This window comes from Trichosurus vulpecula, chromosome 4 (genome assembly GCF_011100635.1).
Source record: "Trichosurus vulpecula isolate mTriVul1 chromosome 4, mTriVul1.pri, whole genome shotgun sequence".
In the NCBI taxonomy this organism is placed as follows: domain Eukaryota; kingdom Metazoa; phylum Chordata; class Mammalia; order Diprotodontia; family Phalangeridae; genus Trichosurus; species Trichosurus vulpecula.
The window spans coordinates 212,496,795-212,510,937 of NC_050576.1; the positions used below are offsets into that span (position 1 = coordinate 212,496,795).

Here is a 14,143-nt window from a genome sequence, read left to right on the forward strand (position 1 = left end):
AATGTGAGCTTCTTGAGGGCAGCACCTAGCACTGTGCCTGGCACATTATAATTGCTTAATAAAATCTTATTGACCAATGAACTGACTTAACAATCTGCAGATTGTTTTGTTGGGTTGCTTGGGCCCTAGACCTAAGATCCTGTCTCTGGAAGCCTCCCAATTTCTTAGTAAGCCCCGTCCTGTGACAAATTTTTCTCTTGTTGCAGAACACACTCTCTTATCAGAATGGACAGAGGGATGCCTATAGCCCAAGGATTTTTTGTCCCTGGCTGGCCCAAGGACTCTTCCTCCTGCCAGATCCCCAAGGTCCATGCCTCTGACAACTCCCTCATTGTCTGGTATACTCCCCACACCTTCCCATCCATAGCTCCCAAAGACACCTGGACCCCTGGATTACCTAATTAGCATCCCTAGCATTCCTTCCCTTTTCCTTATAAACCCCAACTCCATCCTCAGTCTCTCAAAAGTTCCCTAAAGGGACTTTGCCTCCTTCTATTGGCATTATAATAAACTTTCCCTTGACTGAAAGACAGCATGAATGTGCAAATGCATTCCAGGTGACTCTGCCTTGGCATCCTCGGGATCCCAGTACTCCTAAGCATCCCTAACCTCTACCCCAACCCTCTTCCGTTTTATACGCATTGTTTCCTACAGGAGTCTCACAATAACCCTCTTTGATGTAAATAAGGGGTCACTATGCCCATTTTACAGACGAGGAAAGTGAGAAACAGATGAAATAATAATAGTAATAGCCGGCATTTGCAAAATGCTATGTGCCGGGCATTTTACAAATATTATCTCAATTGATCTTCGCAACAACCCTGGGAAGTAGATGTTATTATTATCTCTGTCTTATAGATGAAACTGAGGCAAATATAAGTGAAGTAACTTGCCCAGGGTCACACAGTGTCTGAGGCTAGATTTGAACTCGGGTCTTCCTGACTCTAAAGCGCAGCTGCATTTGAACCCAAGCCCCCTTGAGGTTAAGAGCAATACCTATGCAGTCTGCTAGATTGTGCTTTCCCACGGGGGAAGAGTGCTGAATCAGCAATCCGAGCACAACTCCCGAGTCTCCCTCAGCCTTAAGGCGCCAAAGGGGTCTGACTTGGGGGAGGGGAAGGGAGAAGGGAGGGAAACGGCGATGCTGGAGTAAAGAAAGTCTCCTTCCCCATCCGCTAGGGGTCGCACCATTCGCCACTCGCCACTCGCCCCTCCCCGTTGGCCGCTCCCTCAATTCTCGCGAGAGGGAAGCGGGAGCGAAGCCAGTTTCCCCTAAAATGGCGGTCCTGGAGGAAGATTTTACGCTGGGCGGTCTCGTGCCGGGCGCCGGCCTCGATGGGCTGCTGGGTGTGGAGCAAGGCCAGAAAGCCGACCTGTTCCTGGTCACCGACCGCGGCCGGACCGTCATCCTCTACAAGGTGAGCGGGGCACGTCTCGGGGGAAGGGGCGGAGCGGCGGCGAGGCCGGCCGGGACCATCGGGCTCTTTGCGCCTCGAGGGGGCCTCCGGGAGGGGGCGGAGGGAAGGGTCGTGGGCCTGGGGGTTCGACTACGAGCCCCGCTTATCCCGCTGTCCGCAACTGGGGCCGTGGTGCCGGGCGCCCCTCGCTGGCGGCCCGGGCTCCACGCGGACCGACCCCACGCGGACTCCACGTTCGCGTCACCCTCCCGGTGCTTCCCCTTCTCTGCTGCCCCTCCCCCACGCCGGGTTTCCTGTGGCTGAGCCCGTGGTCCGGCCAAAGCCACACAGAAGGCGTAATTAAGCGATTACCATGTACCAGGCACAGTGCTAAGTCTACAGGAATCCATTAAAGCGCCTACACCATGCTAGTCTACAGGAAATCTGTTAAAGCCCTTACTGTGTGCCAGACTCAATGCTAGTTAACAGGAACCTATTAAGGTACTTACTGTGTGCCAGGCACTGTGTTATGTCAACACGAATCTGTTAAAGCATTTAGTGTGTGCCAGGCACTGTGCTATGTCCACAAGAATCTATTAAAGCACTTACTGTGTACCAGATATCACACTACTTCAACAAGAATTTATTAAGTGCTTACTATGTGCATGTGCATGGCACTTTGTTATGTCAGCAAGAATCCATTAAAACACCATGTGCTGAGAACTCTGCAAAACACTGGGGATGCTAAAGTTTTGGCTGTATGGCTCTTTCCCCCAACCCCAAGCACATTACTTCTGCCCAGAAATTGTCTCCAGGAAAGAGGCTTCCCTCTGCTGACAGCCCCTTTGGACTAAAATTCTCCAGTTACGGTTAAGTTCTTTTGATCCTGATCATTCCCCTTAATTAAATGATGTAATATTTGTAAATTGATTATCACAGTGCCTGGCCCATAGAAAGTATTTAGTAAGTGTTTATTTCTTTCCTCCTCTCCCTCCCAGTGGATGAGCCATGCGCTTCCTAGTCCCTTCCACCTCTGTCCCCTTTAATGCTAGTGCCTTCTCTCTGAAATTCTCTCCAGTTTATTGTGTGTATATATATCTTGTTTGTGTGTTGTCTTCCCATTAGATTGTGAGTTCCTCTTTGGCAGGGACTGGTTGCTTTTCATTGTATCCCCTAATGATTAGCATAGTGCCTGGTACCTAGTAGGCACTTTAATACTTGACATTTTCAGAGGGCAGAATTTGATAGGCATTTTCAGATGTGGCCAGAATGTGTGTTTGCTTTAACTGTGTGCTGAGCAAACTGCTCTTCTTGCAGGATGAAAGGAATCAAAGTCAAATGATGCTTTTTGTATTAGTGCTTGGGTAAGAATTTTCAGTCCAGCTCTGGGCTCTTAGAACAGAAGAAAAATCAGACAGTCAACAAGCTTTTATTAAGTCTTTATTATATGCCAGGCACCTTGCTAGGTATGTTTAGGATACAAAGGTTGGCAAGGAGGTCATCCAAAACTCCTGATCCAATCAAAGAAACAAAGGCCAGACTCTTCAAGGGCACTTGATTAAATAAGTACTAAAAGTGAAAACAGTAAAAGAAAGTCCCACCTTAATTACTGATCCGGGAGCTACTTGTGTTTTTTGACTGGGTGACTTGGTCAGGCCAGTGCATTAGGAAAGTTACTTTGACAGCTGAGCGGAGGATGAACTGTATATGGAGAGACTTGAGGCAAGGAGACCAACATTTCAGTAGTCCCAGCTGGAGGTGAGGAGGCCTGCCCTAATGCTATGCAAATGGAAATAAGGAAGCATACATGAGAGTTGTGATGAGGGTAGAAACTTGACAACAGATTGGATACGTGAGGTGAGTTCAAATGAGGAAATGAGGATGATGCCACGGTTGAGATCCAGGCTGTATAGTAGTGCCCTTCACAGTGATAGAGAAACTGGGAAGAAGGGAGACTTTGGAGGCAAAGATAATGAGTTTTGTTCTAGGCATGTTAAAGGTGGGATGTCTGGAAGATCTAGTACAAGATGTCTAATAGGCAGTTGGTGATGCTAGATTAGAGGTTAGGACTAGATAAAAAGATTCAAGAATCATTTACATAGGAATGATACTTTAACCCATAGGAACTGATGAAATTATCAAATGAGGTAGTATGGAGAAAAAGAGAAAAGGTCGCAGGATAGCCCTTTGTTTTGGGGAATACCCATAGTTAGTGGGTACATATGTCCTCAAGGAAGAGCCAACGAAGGAGGCTGAGAAGGAGCAGTCAGCCAAATTGGAGGAGAAACAGGAAAGAGTAATGTCATGAAAACCTAGAGAGCAGAAAATATACAGGAGAAGATGGGGATCAACAGTTTTCAGAAGCTGCAGAGAAGTCAAGAAGGATGAAGACTAAGAAAAGTGCATTAAGTTTGGCAACTAAGAGGTCATCATTAACTTTGGAGAGAGCAATTTCAGGTGAACAGTGAAGTTGGAAGCCACTGAGAAGAGGGGAATTGGAGGCAACTGATTGTAGATGACTTTCTCAAAGAGTTTAGCCAGGAAAGGAAAAGGAGCATAGGACAGTAGCTATTGGGGATGGTCTGATGAAGCAAGTTATTTTAAGAATGGGAGAGACGTGGAGATGTTTGTAGGCAGCAGGGAAGCATCCAGTAGTTAGGGAAAAATTGAAGAATTGTGAGAGGAGTAGGGATGACAGAAGGGGCAGTTTACTGGGAGAAGATGGAATGAAATGGGAAAATGACATGTGTACAAAAACATAATAGGAATTGTAAACAGAGTTGATGTCCATCAGTTGGGGGGATGACTAAACAAATTATATTAATGTAATAGATTATTACCCCATGAGAAAATAATTCAGAAAAAAACTGGGAAGACTTAGGTGAACAGCAGCAAAGTGAAGTGAGCCAAATCAGAACTATTTTATGACCACAACACTGTAAGGGAAAACAACTTGGAGAGAGTTAAGAACTGATCAGTGCAGTGACCAATCACAGCTCCAAAGACTGATGATAAAACATGCTTCCCACCTCTCAGTGGAGAGGTGATCAAATTATAAGTTAGAGACATTTTCAGATGCAACAAATGCTACATACTTTTTTGTTATACTATTTATTTCTTATAAGATTGGGTTTTTATGGAAGGGGAGAGGGTAAGTTAGTGATTTTGAAAAAAAGGAGGAAAAACATCAACAAAACATTTTTTAAATACAAAAACAAGAAAAAAGTTCAGAAGAGTCCATAGACAGAAAGTCATCACAGGTGCACATCAAGTATATATGAAAGTATGTTTTTTTATATACTAGATTCATGATTTCATATATGATCTCCTTCTTAGGGTCTTATTTGTATATGGAAATGTTTGTGTTTGTTGATGATTTTTTAGTTCACAGTAAAATGTTTTTACAAAGGGAAGTGGGGAGCCTGAGGTGGAATCTGGAGACCTAAAAGAATTCTTCTGAGCATGTTGAATGTATCCAACTTTAAATGATTCTATCTTAAATGATTTTCCAGATTTAGAAGGCATATAGGAAAAAATAACTTTTGCCCAGAAAATTGAACATATGTTTTCCAGTATCTGACTTCTCGAAAGGTGTAATTTATATTTGTTTCCTTTATGCTTACTTGTTATGCCACCTGAAAAAGTTAGCACAGATTCTCATCCTTACCTTCTACGGCCACAGAATCTGGCATCCTAACTGAAAAAGAAAAGGGTAGGTTTTGAAAATGGCGTGATCTTCTATGTATCCCTGAAGGATTTACCATTGCAGCCTCTATTTATCCTAGGTGACTTTGGGTGTGTGTGTGTGTGTGTGTGTGTTTTAAAACATTGCTTCATTTCCCACTGACTCCTCTCCCCATAACTTAAATACAGTTAAGAAAAATGAATCAACATTTTGTCCATCTCTAAAAATGTGTGCCCCTCTCTGGAGGTAGGAAGCATGCTCCATAGGTAGTCCTCTGAGATCAGGATTGGTCATTCACTGCACTGGCAAGCATTCTTTTCTTTTATATTGTTGTGGTTATTTGGGTATTGTGCTTGCTTTGCTGTCAGTCATTTCATACAAATCTTTCCAGATTTCTCCCTCTTACATTCATATGCACAGTGGTTCAGCCATTCTCTTAGTTAATGGAAACTCAATTTCATTCCATTTCTTCACTACCTCAAAAAATTCTTCGATAAATATTTTTATGTATACGAGACCTTTCCCTTTGTCTTTGACCTCCATCAGTAATATGGTTACTAGTGGTGTTATCCAGAGGTTTAGAAACTTTTGGGGGTTTTGGAAGGCAGAATGAATTCTGCTGTTGAATGGTGTAACTATCTATAGCTATGGAAGGGAAAGGGATGAGCATTTATATAGCACCTACAATGTGCCGGGCACTGGGCTAAGCCCTTTACAAGCTCATTTGATCCACCAACAACCATGTGAGGTAGGTGCTGTTGTTATTTCCATTTGCCAATTGAGGACACTGAGGCAAATAGAAGTCAAATGACTTGACCAGAGTAACACAGCTAGTAGAGTAAGTATCTGAGGCTACATTTGAACTCAGGTCTTCCTGATTCTGTGTTCTGTACTACTAGTTGCCTCTATGTAAGTACTATTTTGGATAGAACAATAAGTTGTATCACAGTATTCTTTAAACTTGGTCTAGCATGGATCAGATTGAAGCCTTACTCTTTCATTACTATTGGTACTTTCTGATTTATTTTGTGGATTATAAATATCTTTGCTTTAGAATTTTTTAACCTGATGATATTAAGCATTTTGTGTTTGTTTTTATTTAATTAGGTTTCAGATCAGAAACCCTTGGGTTGCTGGTCAGTGAAGCAAGGTCAGACGATAACATGTCCAGCTGTTTGCAACTTTCAAACTGGCGAGTATGTTGTTGTCCATGATGATAAGGTGGGATTTTTTTTCCATTGATTTATATTAGTAGATCCTTCATAAGTAACTTCCTACTTTAAATCAGCAACTTCTGTTATAGCTAAAGTGCCTCAAAGAAATTTTAGGAACATTCTTTTAACATTGCCTCAGATTCTTAAAATTTAATCTACTTATTGCTAATGGCATGCTACTCAAATAACATTTTAACAGTTCAGATATGTGTTAATTCATATATTTATGCTGTAGTTTTTAGTGAATGGTATTCAATTATAGTTTTTTTTTCTATTTTAGGTTTTGAGAATATGGAAAAATGAAGATGTAAATTTGGATAAAGTTTTCAAAGCAACAGTAAGTTGAAGGATTAATAGCATAGATATAATTGGGCTATTTGGACAGTAACTGTATTACTTGTTTATACTTTAACCTGTTAAAACTTTAAACTCCTCTAAGACTTTTGGAACAGTTGTATGAGAGTTAACAACAGGACTGTCCTACTTTAAGAGAAACCACAAATACAAATAGATTCAAAAAAAGTATTTTGAAAATGTAGATTTGGGGGATGGAGCAAAGAGGAACTTAGACATATTGATTTCCTGTGTGAACAACTTCTGGAATAGAAGCTCTCCACTGATACAGTTCAGCAACTCCTTTGTAACTTAAAGTTGCCTGGGGCACTTGAGAGGTTGAATGAGTTGTTCACTGTATTTCAGAGGCAAGATTAGAAGTCACTATGTGATATAATGGAAAGACTCGGGGACAAAGAATCAGGACTTACTTTGGATTGTACCCTACCTTGCCATTGAGTCACTTGGGCAAATCACTTAACTTCTTTTCTATTTATTCAGATGTAAAATGAAATGGTTGGATTACATGAGCTCTAAGGTTCCTTTTTGCTCTAAAAATTACATGGTTTGAAATATATATGTATACATACATACATGCATACATATATATGTGTGTGTGTGTGTGTGTGTATTTTTTTTTTTTGTAGGGAGGAAGGCAGGGCAATTGCCGTTAAGTGACTTGCCTAAAGTCACACAGAGCTAGTAAGTGTGTCAAGTGTCTGAGGCCCAATTTGAACTCAGGTCTTCCTGACTTCAGAGCCAGTACACTACTCACTGCACCATCTAGCTGCCGCTGGTTTGAAATATTAATGGTTGAATTTAGACATTTAAGTGAGTTATGTGAATTAACTTTCTTTGCAAGGATTTTCTGCTGAGGTAAACATTTATTTTTTGAGTAAGTGAGCATAGTTATCAATTCACATTAGCTGTAAATGGATTCTGTTACTGCAGGTGGGTTGACTTTTTCCCCTCCAGAGTAAAGTTCTAGACCTAACTTTTTCCTGGTAATTAGCAATATAACCTTAGGCAAGTTACAGAACTTCATTTGACTTTGATTATTTAACCATAAAATGAAGGAATATGGTTAGAAGATGGTTTAAGATAAGTGAAATAGCTCTAACCAAATATGGGATTCTTTGTGTTCTTTTCTGCAATTATGAGAGGTTTTTTTTTTTTAAAGCAATTCCTTATAAAGGAATCTGACTTGTTTAATTCCTGTTATTTACCGGTTATGGGATTGTAACTATAATGCCACAAGTTTGTGACTCAGTGATAGCTGAAGTGTAGTCATAAGCTGACAAAACTAATTAGTAATCATACTGAAATTTCAGGAAGCAATATTGGTTAATTTTGAAATAGTTTTGTATTCTCCACTGTAAACTCATTTAGAATGAAATTAAAATACGTTGTTTCTCCTGCAGCTGTCTGCTGATGTATACAGGATACATTCAACACAAAATACTGAACCACTTGTGTTGTTCAGAGAAGGTGCTGTTCGAAGGCTAGATGTTTTGCTTGCAGAACCTCAACAAAAAATTGAAGCTGTAATTTCAGATGAAGAAGTTATTAAGTAAGTTGCCTCACATCCAAACTGCTTTTAACCAAATCAGATACACTTCAACAACTGCTCTGAAAGGCATCTTTTTTCCCCATGTTAAAATCTTATTTCTCTCAGTATATTGGCCGTCATTTGAATCTTTAGTTTTGTCACCTTTAACATTTCCATTTCCTCACACCTGCAACCACACAGAATAGGTTCTTTTGTAGAGGTTTGATAACCTAGTACTATACATATTACCCAAACATAAGCTTCCTAGTGCTATTTAACTCAAATGCAGAACTCTTGTGTATTTGCAGAGTTCTTCAGAAGAATTCTGCTCCACAGCATCTGGTGACTATTCACAAATGAAACTTGGTGAAACTACAGGAATTTATAAGTCTTGACCTGAGCTAGAAAAGTTACCGACATTGGCGTCTGGGGAAGGTGGTTTCAAGATAGTCTTGACTCTTTTAAAGTGATTCTTTCTAAGGCCTCTGTTATCAAGCAGTAGAGAGAACAGGTGGGAAAAAGACAAGTCTGTCTATCAATTTGTGGGATGAGTACAGCCTCCCTTTATGCCTGAGATTTAGCAGTGGAGTTCAGTCATTAACCTCCTTTTTTGTTCTGTCACTCAGATTTTCAATCAATGCCAGTGTTACAAAGTATTACTGTAAAATAATTTGACTTCAGAGCTTGTAACAGATTATCTTGCATATTCTTAATGGCAACATGTTTTTATTTTAGGCTTACAGACAGGTTCTGGAGGTAATTCCACAGGATTATGAAACTCATTTGAGAAGTAGCAAATAGACATTTAGAGACAGAGATAGAGGGGTTCTGGTATATTAGAGATACATATACCCCAGAACTTCATCCAAGCTACTGTTGTCCTTTGAAGTGTGTATATATATATATGTGTGTGTGTGTGTGTGTGTGTGTGTATACACACACACACATACACATGTATATAAATATATATAATATATAAATAATAATAAATATATAATCTATAATATAAATATATGCATATATGTATGTAAATATGTATGTATTTAAATACATCTGTGTATTTCAGTCCTACCTTGGATCTTACTCACTTCTCATACAGAAAGTAATATAATGGAGAAAGGCTTAGATTGTGAGTTAGAGGACTGAGTTCAAATCTCACCTCTGTCACTGCCTATGTGACCTGGGGCAAGCTTACTTCTCTGTCCTCTGTTTCTTCATCAGTAAAATGAGGAAATTGAAGTATATGGCCTTTAAGGTTCCTTCCAGCACAATTGCCAAAGCATAAATAGATGACTGCCTATGATCTTCATTCTGCATGTATGAACCCCAGATACTACAAGAGAACAGATTGCTTTCACTTTCAAGATGTAAATAAGTGGTGTTGTCTAAGTTGTGGATAGAACGAGGAGGAAAAGAGACAACCCAATCAGAGGACTGAGAGGAGCCTTCATTTCAAAAATTTGTTGTAAATTGAATGTTGTAGTTGAAAGCAAATGCCAAAAGTTCCCATTACATGGATAATATAGGCAGTAATGACTCCTTAGGCTAATTTTGTTGGTCCTGATTTCAGGTTTTTTACCATTGATAAAGAGACAATAGAGCATTGGCTTAAGAAATCAGACATTCTGTATTCTAGTCCCTGCTGCTATTCTGCTAACCGATGTAACTGGGCATAGGATAGTAGATTTAGAGTTTGAAGGGATCTTTGAAGCAATCTAGCCTAGCCCAGCCCTGCCCCTTCATTTTACAGATGAGGAAACTGAGCCAGAAAGGTTAAATGAATTCACTTAACTCAAACTTCAGCTTAAATTGTGTGCTCATCATCACACAAATATTAAGTGACAGAAGCAGAATTTGAATCTAGCTCCTTTAACTCCAAAACCAGTACTTTTTTTCCACTAGAAAAGCACTTAGACGCTCTTGTCTTAGTTTTCTGTGACACTCATAAAAAGATTAGACTGGATAGAGGTCTTTTTTGTTTCTAGTTCTTTAGATTCTGTGATACATTGAAATAAAAGGCTACATGTATATTAATATGCATTTTAACATTTTTAGCTTTATGCCAGTATCTAGTTTTTCTTAAGCGTTTATCTTTTAATTTACTGTGCTTTAATGAATGCATGTATTTCTTTAAAATTGCCATTTTATTTTCAGATGGACAAAACTTTTCTTGGACTGTAATCAGCCTGTTTTAATATTTGTTACAGAAAAGGTAAGTGTGTCCTGAGTGGTTTCTTGGCCAAATTTTGTCAAATGCAAAACAACCTATAGAGAGAATTAGCTTGATAATAGACAAAAGTATTTTGAAGATGGAGTCAAAAGATAGTTGTATTCGGTTCTTTGAGTTAACATATAGTTTGTATGAACTACTTACAGTTTAAAATGCAGTTTTAAATGCAATTTGTTATACTTTTGTTATTTCTATTAATGAAACAATATCTTTCTCTTCTAGCATGGAAATTATTTTGTGTATGTGCAAGTATTTAACCCACATAATTTATGCAAATATACCCTTTTACGTGGAGAAGAAGAACCAGCTACACTGAGTTTTGCTGCATCTGTGAATAAAAGATTAGTCACTTTGCTATGTTTGAGTAAGTTGTTTTCTAAACTTAAGCTAAGAACTTCTTTCTTTTTAAAAAATTTATAATTTTGTTAACTTCACATTCTCTTCTGAACATATCCCTTCCTTTCTTTATAACAAAGATTCAAAAAGAAAGAGAAAGTAATCAACAAAATTACCATTATATACTAGGAACTAGGTATAGAAAGGCAAAAACTGTCTTACTCCTCTTCTCCCCTTGCCCTTTGCCCCTTCAGGGAGTTTAGATGCTAAAGGAGAAGCAACATGAAGAAAAACAATAGTTCAGCAAAACTTAGCAACCATATGTAACAGTATATGCAACATTCTATACCCTCTGTCTTCCTTAGGTTCCCAGAAGCTATGCCAGTAGGGTACAAGTAACAATACTAGATCATGCTACAATAGAAGGGCTTCACTTTAGGCATGGAACAATTGGGATGAAAAGTGAGTGTACTGTTTCTGTCACCTGAGGGACCAACTACCTAAGTCTAAATAAGCTTGTTACTAGAAAGCCTGCCACAGCAACTCAGTGAAATTTTGTAATACATAGAGCAGTTGTCAACTGCGTTAGTGGAAAGGGTACCTACTAATGAAATTATCCATATTTCAGAGTATTGTAAGAAATACAGTTAGAGTGTCAGTATAGGTTAAATTTATGACATAATGGAATTTGTATATGTTGTTTGTTCAGTAGTGTCCAACCCTTTTCTCTTTTTGACCCCATTTGAGATTTTCTTGGCAAAGTGGTTTGCCACTTCTTTCTTCAGCTCATTTTACAGATTAGGAAACAGCCAAACAGGGTTAAGTGACTTCCACAGGGTTACACAGCTAAGTATGTGTCTGAGGTCACATTTGAACTCAGAAGGATGAGTCTTCCTGATTTCAGGCCTGACACTGTCCACTGTGCCACCTAACTGTCCGGTGTATGTTATACCTTTGATTATAAGGGAATCCTCATCAGAGTCCATTTTATGTAACTTAGGTGCACAATTTAGATTTTTTAAATGGTTATTATAAATGCTTGTTTGTATTATTGGTCTTATCCGTGATTTCTTTGATACTGAGTCCCTGGTCAAGAACTAAGCCTCTAATGAATTAGCATTGTTCTCTTTAGTGAAACATTGGCCACTTTGCTATATAGGTGGAAAGCAAGGACTGGTAAGATTTTCTTGTCTTTGTGTTAAAAAATGTTGCTAGTCTGTCAACTAAAAGTTTGATTTTAAAAAAAAAACTACTATCATGTTACTGGATCTGAAGTTTTATGAATTATTGATTTTGGTTAAATTGTATTGGTATATTCTTACCTAAAATTGTGAGAAGGGAAGGAACCCTCCCTCTCTCCCCCTCATAATTAACCCCCAAACCATTTTTCTTTCCAATAGGCTGTAATGGATGTATATATGAAACCCTGATACCATTAAATCAGGGTCAGCTTGAGGAGAAGCAAGTACTGGCCACATCCCTCCTACTAAAAACTTATGTATCTGGTAATGTTCTAAAGGGTGTGTCAGTTGCCATCCTTGATAAGGATCATGTGGCAGTCATGGGAACTTCACTCAAGGCTCCTAAAGGTAACTGTCTCCAGTCTGTCACCAAGCTCTGTTGCTTCAGAATGTCTTCTGTAGATGAAAGGACTGAGAAGGATACTATTACATCCCTACTACTAGCTGGATTATGTCACATCTGAATTTTTTCAGTGTTTTCCCTAACTCATCTTTTTCCATATGGCTTCCTAAAACACTTTAAAAAAAACCTCATCTCTATCTTGCTCAGAAACCTTAAGTAATTCCTCATTGTCTACGTTAAGTTTTCCTTCCCATATCTTGAGATCCTGATGCTTCTGATCCCACACCTCCCTTTCGTCTCTGTGGCATTTGATATGTCACGAGGGAGGTGATGTCCATTGCTTCTGGACCCAGCAAACTTCTCATTGGGAAGGCTTGCATAGGAAGGAACTTGAAATTTGAGTGATTATTCCTTAGCTTAGCAATTTGGAATATAAAGTTCTTGTAGCTTAGCAAGAGAGGAGGGCTTCTTTGTTAACAACCCTCACTCTTAGAAACACTAAGTAATTGAATTATTTCAGAGCTGAGGATGTCTTTAGTGGTTTGTGTGAAATTTTGTTCTCTAGGTTCTCTGTGTAGTATTTAAGAAGCCTGATATTTTGATCCCAACCTGAATTTGACTTGTACTCCCTACTAGGGACTTTCTGCTTCAGCAGTCAAGTTAGTGTCATTGTTACCTACACCTCTCTCTTCCCTCCCACAGTAATTCTTTGCTCTTTTTTATTTCTATACCTTTGTTCACACCTTTCCATCTATCCAAGTACTGCCTTTTCTTCAAGGGCAAACAAGTTTTTCTTTCAGTTGCCTACATACTCTCCTTTCTTTGATATGTTATTTATGTTTTTAACGCTTATTTTGTCTGTTTAATAGAATTGTAGGTTTAGAGCTGCAAGAGACATTAGAGGTCATTTAATGCAAGGCCCACATTTTTCAAATAAGGAAACTGAGGCTCAGAGAGATTAAGCAAATTGTCCAAGGTCACCTGGTGGCAAAGCTGGGATGGAAATGCGGGTCCTGATTTGTATTGTCCTTTAGCTGCATATAACTCAGCATATCCAAAACAGGACTTACCCTTCTCCCTAAATCCACCCCTCTAAACTTCCCCATTGTTGTTAAGAGTACCCAGTACCTCAGGTTCATGAGCTTGGTATCATCCTCAGATCCTCGATTTACCCACATATCTAATCCACTGCCAAATCTTTTTGTTTCTATCTGCACGGCAACTTTTATATACATCCTCTTCTCTCTGCTTACACAGTGACCACTCTAGTTGAAACCCTCATGATCTATTGCTTGACTGTTGCCTGCCTCGAGTATCCTACCATTCCAGTCCATCCTCCAAAGTGATTTTCCAACACACTTTTTCTCCTATCCCACTTCCCACTTCCCCACCCCTAAACCCTGCTCACTCTAGTGGCTCCATAAAGGTTCTCTAGTGTCAAATAAAAACTGCTGTTTGGCATTTAAAACTCTCCATAATCTCTCCCCTTACTACCTTTCCATTTTTATGCTTGACTTCCCCCACACATTGTATAGTCCAATCATCCAGGCCTACTGGCTGTTCCTCATACACTCCATCTCCCAGTCCCTCATGTCTGGAATGCTGTCCCCCCTCGGTCTTAGAATCTTTGGCTTCCTTCAAGAATCAGCTTAAATCACCCTGGGTATTAATGCCTTGTCCTCTAAAGTTATCTCCTGGCTGTTCAATAACTACCTGGTCTATTTTGTCATGTCACTTCCATTAGAATGTAAACTTTTTGAGGCTAGAGACTACTTTTACTTTTTCTTTCTGTGCCTAGCACTTAGCACAGGGTCT

At 39.4% G+C, this 14,143-nt stretch overlaps 1 protein-coding gene across 2 annotated transcripts in view; it reads left to right on the plus strand.

Annotated features, from left to right (window-relative positions):
• The first annotated feature begins 1,245 nt into the window (after positions 1 to 1,245).
• NOL11 (nucleolar protein 11) overlaps positions 1,246 to 14,143 on the plus strand; it is a 36,392-nt gene continuing 23,494 nt past the window's right edge. The window contains exons 1-7 of one of the 2 annotated variants that reach the window (XM_036757197.1): positions 1,246 to 1,418; positions 6,190 to 6,303; positions 6,577 to 6,633; positions 8,051 to 8,199; positions 10,333 to 10,390; positions 10,631 to 10,772; positions 12,145 to 12,333. In XM_036757197.1, coding sequence (XP_036613092.1) covers positions 1,278 to 1,418; positions 6,190 to 6,303; positions 6,577 to 6,633; positions 8,051 to 8,199; positions 10,333 to 10,390; positions 10,631 to 10,772; positions 12,145 to 12,333 — 850 coding nt within the window. In that variant the 5' untranslated portion in view covers positions 1,246 to 1,277. The remainder of the gene's footprint in view (positions 1,419 to 6,189; positions 6,304 to 6,576; positions 6,634 to 8,050; positions 8,200 to 10,332; positions 10,391 to 10,630; positions 10,773 to 12,144; positions 12,334 to 14,143) is intronic. The other variant, XM_036757198.1, reaches the window with a different exon arrangement.